An 11,377-nucleotide genomic window follows, 5' to 3' on the forward strand; every position below is an offset into this window, starting at 1 on the left:
TGCGTTCAAGCGGAAATTTTGTCTGCGCAGTGAGGAGATTGGTTTAATATCTTCGAAAGGAGCAGGAGGAATGGCTCTGTGTAGTAATTTTTTGCGTATCTCAAGCAAGGTAAACCCGATATTTTAAACGCAACACAGAGTGTCTTGGATTAGCTAAAACTCATTTTTTTCCCGTCTCGTTTAAATAGGGTGCCCTTGCCAAGATTTGCTGGAATGCTTTTGGCACAACACCTCGCATGGCTGTCACAGTGAGTTCAAAGTTAACCTGTAGAAAACACTTTACACTGATCTCACTCGTTTTTCTCTTTCTATATTAGATTTTGCGACTAAGCTTATTGGTTTTTGTTGTATTTTGGGTGAGAGCGAAGGGTTCAATATAGCTTCCTAATGAAGTCGATCCCTACATTGTAGCTAATAACATAGAGAAGCTTAGTGGGTTTTAACAGGGCAACAGTAATAGAGAGGCTGATCTCGAATGATTTCAAATTTTCTCGTTAGTCCATATTTTTTCATAATCCACTATTATGGGCTTTATTTACAAGGAAAACTATGAATTGTAATAGGCCATTCCAGTTGATTCCTTGCTCCTTGAGAGACAGGGAGATGTCTCCCCCCCCCCCCCCCCCTTAACCTTTTTGTGTCTTGATGGGAGCCGGGGGAGGGGTATGAAATGAAATGGCCTAATATGGATATTTTGCCATGGTTAGAAATGACTTTTAAATGAGGGAAGGGGGAGGGGGAGGGGGGTGGGGGGCAACACAGCTTATTCCCAAACTGTTCATGTCAGGTGTTTGTGTTGATTTTGATTTAATTTTTTTTGCTAAAAATATAAACCTGCACCATCACTACCTCATGTGCGGAAGACAGCTACCAGACCACTGGGCCACACACACTGTCACTGACTAATACATGTAAATATTAATCTAGTAAAATTATTACACTTAAGTCACTTTTCTCTGCCATACACACTGTTTGAGGGTTGTGGAGCTGTATATATCATGAATTCAAAGATATATTGCATACAAGAGAAAATTCGAGGAAGGTAAAGATGAAATATTTAATTCACACCTCAGGGCCCAGTTGTTTGAAAGGTGGATAATGCACTCTATCAAATGGGGAAATCTCTATCCAATGGATAACACAATATTATTATTAGTTTCCCTGATACTTACAGTATCTGCTGGATGATGATTTATCTAGTGGATAGTGCCATCCAAAGTTTGAACTACTGCTACCAAAAAAGTTTTTTCTAAGATGAAGAAAGGGCACGTGGGACATCGCAATAAAAAGTAGCAAGTGTATCAGAGGAGATCTTGATGTAAGTCACTAAACCACTATAGTACTGCAAAAATCAAAATTAAAGCTATTTTTACCTTTTCTAACAGATGACAGTTCGAGATGCTTTAAACTCTGCTATGGAAGAAGAGATTAAGAGGGATGAAAGAGTGTTCTTATTAGGTGAAGAGGTTGCTATGTATGATGGTGCATATAAGGTAAATTTTTGGCATATTTAATTTGTTAACAAGATAAGTGCCCAATTTGCCTCTCATTTTGTTCTGCATTTGTTTTTTTGCATGGTTGATTTATATGAGCTGTTTCCTTTTCAGGTGAGTCGAGGACTTTGGCTAAAGTATGGTGACAAGAGGATTGTGGACACACCCATCAGTGAGGTAAGTCAGTTATATTTTACAGGGTATGCATTGCTCTTACAATGTATGTGTTGTGGTTCAATTTTATGCTTGGTTTAAATTTTCTTTTCTTTTGTCTTTGGGTATGGTAATGTATGATAATGAGTTTGAAACAAAAGAAAATAAAACTCAAACCAAGGATAAAATTGAACTACAACATATGCATAACTTGTAATAAAGTACCTCCTTCTAACTACTGTATGTATGCTCATTTCAGATGGGTTTTGCTGGAATTGCAGTGGGAGCTGCTATGGTGAGTAAATGCTTCTTGTTAAATGGTCTACCTGATAAAGAAGGCAGCTGACAATAATGCTAATAATTATATATTAGTAATAATGTTTTTTGTTTTTTCATGTTATGCTTCAGGCTGGCCTTAGACCTATCTGTGAATTCATGACCTTTAATTTTGCAATGCAGGCCATTGACCAGGTCAGAATTTAATGATAATTGTATGTCATTCCAATTTCAATACATTTGTTTATTCCGATATTCAAAAAATGAATGAATAGTAATTTGATTATTTATATTTATATTATTTTTAATCATTCAATATTAATGGGTTCCAGAAAGAGTGCTCAACAGTTGTTTTAGTGGTTGCAATGTGAATAATGTATTTGTCATGGGTCACAATTGATTTCAGGTTAATTTTGATTTAACCTAGGTTGATTCTCATTTCCTTTGTCTCCTAGCCCTAATTCATGAATAGCAAAGACTAGGAGACAAAGGAGACTGAGAAACAACCTAGGTTAATACCTGAATGTTTTTTTGACCTATAACATATTTTGTCAAATACATTTAAAACTGTATTTGACAGTGGCTGCATGATAATAAATCTCTAAAGTCCAGTCTTTAAAATGATGTTTTATGAGTTGACATTTTTATGAAAAGTGTGGTCATACTTACAGACTTCCTTTGTGTTGCAGGTCATTAATTCTGCAGCAAAAACATTCTACATGTCTGCTGGTCAGGTAGAGTATAAGAAAAGAAATACTGTAATTAATTTTAGCTGTAATTAATTAAGCATTTTTTTAGGGGGGGGGGGTGGTGGGGGGTTATTATTTTTTCCAGGCACTTAATGGAGGTTGTTAAAATATAAAGAGGAAGGGGAGGGGGGGGGGGGGGTATTCAGTGCTGTAGGCAAAGAAGGAGGAAGAACCATACTGGAGGTATGGTGCTCTAATTCAAGGGCTTCATGCAAAAATGTCCCTTGGTCCCATTGTTTTAGATGAGAGGAGGGAATGTTCCTTATGCAGATTTGAGTGTTATTCCACCCGTTGTACCCTATGTTTCCCCAAGTTAAAGCACCCTTCTCTAGATTAAGGCTAAGCAGTAGTCAGATATCATAGCTTAACACTGAATGTTTTAAGAGAAGTGTTTTCAGAATGCTTAGTTTCAAACATACAGAAATTCTTACTGTAAGTGCCCTAGTTACATGTAATCTTACAGTTATTTTAATGTTTGATTTGTACATTTGTACTGTATCAAATGAATTTAAAAAAAGATTATTATTTTCATTACAAATTGTACCATTAGGTACTTTGATCAATGAGTTAGTAATTTGTGATAATAATGTTATTTAATATAAGGAGGGGGGAGGGGGTGGGGAATGATGGTGAGGGCTTAATAACTGTTTTTCTCTTATACCTTCTTTAAGGGGTAGGTAACAGATGGAATCTTAGAGTTAGACTAACAATGTGTGTTTTATGTGGCTAAGTGAATTATCAGAGACATTTCTAATATAAATTTTGACAAACTCGTTGAGCTTTTTGCTCAAAGTCCTGTTAGCAATCAGTCCAGCGATTTAGGCTGCACAAGAATTATTAATCTTGTGATGTTCAGTAAAAAATATTAAGCTAAATAATTCAACATTTAAAGTCAAACTTAAGAATGATACTCGACGTTTCAATGTTTCGAACATCATTATCAAGATTGAAAATCACTGAAAGTCAATATACATTGAAATGTTGAGTAACTTTCTTAAGTTTAATTTTTCTTATACAGTCTGTTATAGTTTTAAACAAGCAACTGACTATCTGATGATTCAACATTAAAATTGTAGTGTTCTTCTTCTATTGTTAATGCGTAGGTACCAGTCCCTATTGTATTCAGAGGTCCTAACGGTGCTGCAGCAGGGGTGGCTGCTCAGCATTCACAGTGTTATGCTGCTTGGTATGGTCACTGTCCTGGTCTAAAGGTTGGTAAAGACAAAATAATATGTTATCTCATGCATTAGTATTTACTAGTCTTGACAAAGCATACAGGTTCGTATTACATGTACAAGTCTCTGTTATCTCTACAGTATCAGTATGAAGATTTCATAGGGTTTAATAAAGATCCTGTCTTTGAGCTGTGTGGAACAAGTAGTTTTTGCTGTTAGGCATGCAGTTTTCTGTGGTCAGCTTACAATACGAAATGCAGTGTAGATATCTTTTGATCAAGAGCTTGAAAAGGTATTTTAGAAAATCTTTCAAATTTCTGAGCATTAATGATGATATTATTGCAATTTAGTTGTTCCTACACACTACACCCTATCTGTTATGTTTCTTTTTTATTAGTGTTAATTAACCCTAGTGTGCATCTGCAAAATTCAAATGAACAGTCACCTTGAAATGAGGCATTGAGGGGCAATTATTATGAACACAAAAGAATAACTAAATTTGCCACCATTTTGGAATGCTTGTACATGTATGTACACCTGTATTGGACTTGGTGCTGTCATGCAGCTATATCCAACATTAAGTTTTGGTTATTTATATGATGTGATCATTCATCTATTGTTTTATACTCTAGGTAGTGTCTCCATTTTCAGCGGAAGATGCAAAAGGTTTGCTCAAGTCAGCTGTCAGAGACTCTGATCCAGGTATAATACTCTTCTTTATTTGTGATATAGATTGGAATGTGAAACATTGGTAACGTTAATCAATCAAAAAATTGATTTGTTAAGCAATCAATCAATCAATCAATCAATCAATCAATCAATCAATCAATCAATCAATCAATCAATTAAGCAGGCAATTGCTGTACTTTATTTTCATGGCACCCTTTGTGCATATTAAGCTCTTCAGCCCGTTCCTACTTGCACCTTGTATTTTGTCATGTGCTTGCTACTCAGGTTTACCAAATAATGACATCTTGAAGGCCAAAATTTATAAAGTTGACCTTAGCTAAGATATATCTCATTTTATTGTCCCATAACAATAGGCCATAAGAAACAATATATATCTCATTTTATTGTCCCATAACAATAGGCCATAAGAAACAATACTAACAGTAAGAGTTGTTATTTGGGATGCCTAATTTCTAAATCTATAGTCAGGCTTAAAAGTTTTAAAAGAAGCTGAACAGTATATAAAATATATATAATTATGTAGAAAAATTTGTACAGTGTCCTGTGACAATACCATGATAACTTCTTTTGTTAAAAACTTTTAATTCTAGAGGTTTTATCTGCAGTAAAGAGTTAAGGTCATTTGCTAAATGGCAGCTTTTCATGTGTCTTTTACAGTGGTTGTTCTAGAAAATGAGGTCATGTATGGTGCCCAATTTGAAATGTCTGAGGAAGCCATGAGTCCAGACTTTTTAATTCCTATTGGTAAAGCCAAGATTGAAAGACCAGGTGAGCAGGTTTTACTTCCTTGTCACTGGTGTCTGCCCAATAATTATATCCTTATTACCAAGCTCTAGTGTTGAATTATAATAGGACAGGTCTAAAGTACATTATTGATTGTTTGAATTTAAGGGATTTATGTTATAATCTGAGGGGTACGGGGAGTAACTTGGTACAAAATTAATGTAGTCCTTTTAACACTAAGTGGATGCATAATTCCTTTTCATTTATCGCTTGCAAGCTGTGCAATAAGTTGCCATTATACACACGCTGTATATTAGAAACTCTGATAATCTTACAGCTGTATAGTCTAAAATGTGATCTGTCTGTTTGCCCCACACCCCAGGGGGCAGCAAGGCTAGAGAGACTCTGTCTTGCCTTGCTACCTGTTGTGGGGTAGGGCAAAGAGACAGATGACATTTTAGAATGACAATCTTAAAGTCTAAAATAAGCTCTACAAAAGTTCAATTTAGAATCTTCATAGTTGCTTTTAACTTGTAATTGTAACTAAGTTATTTTTTTTTACCACTACTATTTTTTTTATGTGAATATATACTTTTATGTAATACATTTTAGATATAAGATCTTTTGCAGTTATGGTTTTTGCTTAGGTTTTTACGGTGGTCTTGTATATCACATGCAATTTTGAACAAGTTTTATTGTAAGCTCCTACGTGTTGACCTGTGTAAATACAGTTCTTACTTTCTTGCTACTTACTAAGTTCATTTTAGAGAAGATCACTTACAATACATCAACAAAATAAAATGAAGGATTCAGCTCGGCTGACATCTTGAAATGGTAGTCACACTTTAAACTTTGAAGTACTAAGTTTCTGCAGCACATTGTTTTGGCTTGGAACATCAAAGCTAATTTACTATGCTGATGTACCATTCACATGCATGACTGTATCTGCCAACAACAAAGCCTCTTAAAATGGTGTCTCGCTTGATTATACCATATCCAGTTCTTGTGTTGATTTTATTTTTAATGTTTCCTTTCTCCTGTAGGAAACCATATCACCCTAGTTGCACATTCAAAATCTGTTCAACTTGCTCTAGATGCAGCAAAACAGTTAGAGGCTGAAGGAATTGACTGTGAGGTATAGTGTAGATGCAGTAACAATCAGTTTCATTTACAGTTCGTAAATATAAATGATATAAACGGTAGAAGTATTTTTTATACACTCAGTGCAACATGAAAAGCTTTGTGCTTCATGATGACTGAAATTTCTGCTGGGAACTAATTTTGCCACTTTTTTGTTCAAACAGCAGAACATTACAAGAAAGGAAATAATATTTTCAATTTTTGTTACATGTTGAGTTATGGTATACTCATTCACGCTGTAGTTTTGTCTGTGATAAAGACTATCTATCTGAGCTTCAATCGTTGTTTTTTACTGAAATCAATGTTAGTGTTGTTTACATATATGTCCGATATATATCCCCCAGTCACCCAAGTTTATGTTAAAAAGCAGTTTCTTTAAAATTGTAGTGTAGGGAGAAAATATTTTGGCATCTTTTTCTCTTGGAATTTACACAAAATTAATTTATCTCTGCCGATCAGTGCAATCTGCAAAATTTGCGATAGTAAATAGTCGCAAAATTGTCATTCTGCGCGGTATCAAAAGGAGAACTACAAAAAGCTATCAAATGTGAGAACACAAAAACAGAGACAGAAAACAAAGGTTTAGATGTGTGTTCTTAGCTAGCAATTTGTTATTTGTTATTTCGAACTATCAACTGTATCTTTTTTGGAGGTGTTGAGAACAGTTGCATTGTTTAACCACGACAGAATCAGCTCAGTCGTTAGAGTACTTGACTGCGGAATGAAAGGTCGTGGGTTTGATTTTCTGGGCCAGACTAATACATTATACTCAAGGTCTTAAAATAAATGAGAAATGAAGGTAATGCTCCTCTCCTTAAAATGGCTAGAACTTCGCGTGGCTCAGATCACCGCATAAAATGGCGGTCCCTTCTCTTGTAGGAGGCGTAAAAATAGTGTCCCCAATTAGCACTTTCATCGGCTAAATACATTGACATTTAAGTAAAGCGCATTTCGTGATACATCAGTATGAAAAATTGTAACTATTCATGTTGTTTATGTACAGGTGGTTAACCTCCGTACCATCCGTCCAATGGACACAGAGTGCATTGAAAACTCGGTCAAGAAAACAAATCATCTTATCACCATTGAAGGAGGCTGGCCTCACTTTGGTGTAGGAGCTGAAATTGCAGCTTCTATATTGGAAGGTTAGTTTTCCAAGAAGCGCCCCTAGCACTCTCACATTTCTTCTTTTTGTGCGTGACATATTTACAAGGCAGCAGAATTGAAAATTCACCTTCACTGTATGATAGTTATAGTCCCAAGCTTTCCGAGATAGTCGGGTCTGTTGGGAACATAAAATGGGAGGAAACTTTTCCGAACTTAAGTACTGATACTTTCGCGAGCCTTTCACGGACGTGTCATCCCTACTATCTGAGATCTTTGAACAGGTTACCTTAGGCTACAAGGAGAGAGGGTGACAGTTACCCTAGCAAGAGGATTACCTTAGCACTCGCACATTTTTTACATGACATGTTTACAAGGCAGTTAGGGTTACCCTAGCACTAGGGTAACCATACCTGCCTTGTGAACACTCTGCTAGGGATAACTCGCTTACTCAGGACAACTTTCCTCTGTCATGCGTAACCAGTAATCTTGACAATTTGAGTTGCGAGAGCCCCTTTTCTCCTCTCACCATTCCTCTCTCCTTTTCCCCTTTAATCTTTTGAACTAAGTGTCGCAGCAGCATAGAGAACATTGAAATTCTTGTCATGACCTCTTGCAATTTTGTGCAGATTCTAGTTTTATTTCTTCCCGGCGTCTTTCACCATATCATCAATACTACTCTTGCCTAGTTCCTCCTCTCTTTACTCTCTGTTTCGGCTGTGTAATGCTTATCCGGATTTTGAACTCGGTACTAAGACAGATGGGGCACTTAAATCACTGCTTTATCGGGAGCCTTGAACTTTTATTTCGGTTATTATTCTCGTTAGTTTTTAGCCCCGTGCAAACGGACGCTACATTGTTGGCCAACAACTCCCAACATTGTTGGATATACATTTTGAGTCCGTTTGCACACCCTGTTGCATGTTGTTGAGTGTTGTTGGGTGTTGTTGCGCAAGGTTTGAAACCGATCAAACTTTTAGCCACGTGCAAACGGACGCAACAACTCCCATCATTGTGGGCCAATAATTTTGGCAGCTGTTGCGTCTGTTTGCACGTAGTCTGACAGAAATGTGCTCTGTTCACTGTTGATCGTTTTTATTCCAGGTGAGGCATTTGACTACCTTGATGCTCCCATATTCCGAGTGACCGGCGCAGATATCCCAATGCCTTATGCGCATCTGCTAGAAACAAATTCTGTTCCTCAAGTGGAAAACATTGTCCTTACAGTAAAGAGATGCCTTAATCTAGCTTAAGTAGGCTCTGTCTATAGCTGAAAGGATTTAGACTGGTGCAAATTGTTTTAAAAATGAAATATCCTGAGTAATGGCAACTTGAATTTATCTGGAAATTTCTGGCATTCACTGTACTAGGCAAGTTCCTGTAAGAAAAGCATTTTGAAAATTTTTTCGCCGCACTGTCAGCTTTTCCTGAAACTGAAGACAGCAGATTGTGAAAGGGCCGCTCATTTAAGATTCTGCCTTTAAAAATGAGGGCTACCGCAATAGAGGACTATCCTCTCGTGATGACGATGTAATACGGGGTAGAACAGATTAATCTTTGTAGCTTCAAGCTACTTTATACTTTCGTTTGCTTCTAAGCCTGGCCACGTCGCGAAAAATCATGACGAGCTGACAACAACTTCTTGATGTGTTGAATTTTAACTTTTACTTCTCAAACTCATAAATAATTCATAAAGAAAATACAAAGGAAATTAAAGTTTAAAGAGTGTTTGGAAATCAGATGAAAAACTGCTCATTCTTGCATTCTTAATTTCTCCTTCTAAAATCATTTTGTTTGAGAAGTAATATCAAGCATTCGACGTAGTGCTTCATCACCAGATGAAACACCTTGAAGTTCGTCAAAAATACTCCGGAATACTCCGCTGTGCATCGTATTTTCAACTCTCTTCTCAGTGTTTCATTTGGTGATTAAACACTGCGTCTCATGATTGATATATTACGTTAGGCACTCTTTGTTCCTGTACCTTTTAAACAACAGGTTTGCTTCACAGATATGCTGTCAAATTGTTCAAAATATTAAATTTGACAACATATCTTAGCATCGCAACCAATATCCTGTTCCAGACATGCAGCCGAGTGCCTTGGGCACCAACGATGGCGTATAAGTAACATTTTGATACCAAAGTAGGTCTTTTTTCTTGACGTGGTCATTCCTAGTTGCAACTATAGGTCATTAGGTAAATTGGAGGGGATAACCTGTTAATGAATTAATCCTCTGCTATCGTTCAGGTTTTTCTGCAGGTACCGTCATCACAAAAGAATCAAAGGAGCCAAACAATATGGTTCTCATGGGGCCTTTATTGTTTGGTTGTATTGTCTCTTTTGTTGTACGTAATCTGTTCCTCGGTACCAACAGATAGAACCTATCGTTCTCACCGGGGGCGGATCGTGTATTATTTTAAATGAAATAAATAGTATCTATATAGCTGATAAGTGTCCCACACCCCTCCTCCACTTTCCGAATTTTCTCGTCCCAGAAGGTGTCAGGAATAGGGTAAGGGAAAGGCCACGCCCTTCTCTCGCATTTAATACTTTAGATTAACTAGAGTGTTTTTAATATGGGCCACTTAATCCAGCTGCCAAATATTATTAAATCTTCTTGACGTGAATTTATTTTGGATGGTCAGGTCGACTTGAGATGTGGCTAAATTTTCAGATTTGGCACAGTATCGTAGGTCATTCTTATAGTCAATATGGTGGTATTTCACATGGTAGAGTGTCTCTACTTCAAAGGACTCTGTTTTATTTGTAAAATACTGGTGTGTCGGATTGTACCGCAATAAAAGAATGGTTTTATATGCACTCTCCTCGTGACTTCTGTACTTTTCCTTTAGCTTTTGACAACAGGCTTAATATGGTTCCATACGAGAAAGAATGTGACGACAGTAGCGGAACCTTGATCGAACAGAAAATGCTGACTCATATGATCTGGCACTTGTTGATTATATGACGGCAGGGGCTAGTTTTCGTTTTGCTTTTCCGGAAAAGAGTAAGCGCCACGCACATTGTTAACATTTTGAAACTTCTTTAATTTCAGTATTTTCCCTTGCAATTAAAGGGGTTGTATCATGCCTGTCTAGTTCATTGGGTCTTTAATATTTTCAGTGACGCGTCTTTATTCCCTAAGGAAGTTAACGTTAGCGAGCAAATGAAAAGTTTCCTTCGTTTCACGACAGCAAGTAATTGCTATTTTCTTTGTATCTTTTGTCAAGAATTTGTTCTTACACTTTCTCATTACAAATTGTTCGTTTGTTTTCACAGTATGTAAGGAGGGCATTTTTCTACTGAAAAGTCCTCCTTAAAGTCCTATTTACAAATCCTTCTTTATAAAAAAGAATAAATATAATAAATTAGCTGGGAAACATCTTCTGAAACAAATGAGTTTTAAGAGGCTTTTTGAAAGCATTATCTGAAGGTATATTTTTAATAAAAAGGGGAAGATCGTTCCATAATTGCATGATGGAATGTAATGAAGTTTGCCGTCATTTAATCAAGGTTCATCAAGTTTGTCCATCCGTGCCTTTTGTATTTGCAGTGTTTATCACATCCTATCAATGGTTTATTTCTAAGTTTTACCCAATTTGTTGGCGGGTCTCACAGTTTGAATTTTGATGAATTTCGCGATACAGTTTCTTTAAAGCCCAAGGGGTACTCGTGGGAATTCTTGGTAAGGGTGTGTCGCCCGGTTCTCCAAATCCTGACCATATTTTAGACCAAAAAGTGACATTTTTCACACCCGTTTTAAAGAAATTATCTTATCTTTACTTAGATTAGAACGCCATATAAAAGATTGCTTACAATCCACTTCGAATTCGTATATTATTCTGTCTTTCTTATTCATTTGGAACTGAAAC

The 11,377-nt window shown here is 36.6% G+C and overlaps 1 protein-coding gene across 1 annotated transcript; it reads left to right on the forward strand.

The window, feature by feature from the left end:
* The first annotated feature begins 5 nt into the window (after nt 1-5).
* Nucleotides 6-10,327, forward strand: LOC140933923 (pyruvate dehydrogenase E1 component subunit beta, mitochondrial-like). Its single transcript, XM_073383595.1, has 13 exons — nt 6-109; nt 189-248; nt 1,386-1,493; nt 1,608-1,670; nt 1,906-1,941; nt 2,055-2,117; nt 2,612-2,656; nt 3,775-3,882; nt 4,479-4,548; nt 5,194-5,304; nt 6,303-6,394; nt 7,403-7,544; nt 8,608-10,327. The coding sequence occupies exons 1-13, from the start codon at nt 71-73 to the stop codon at nt 8,754-8,756; spliced, it is 1,086 nt and encodes a 361-aa protein (XP_073239696.1). The 5' UTR covers nt 6-70; the 3' UTR covers nt 8,757-10,327.
* Nucleotides 10,328-11,377: the final 1,050 nt, after the last annotated feature.

Source organism: Porites lutea, chromosome 4 (assembly GCF_958299795.1).
Source record: "Porites lutea chromosome 4, jaPorLute2.1, whole genome shotgun sequence".
Classification (NCBI taxonomy): Eukaryota; Metazoa; Cnidaria; class Anthozoa; order Scleractinia; family Poritidae; genus Porites; species Porites lutea.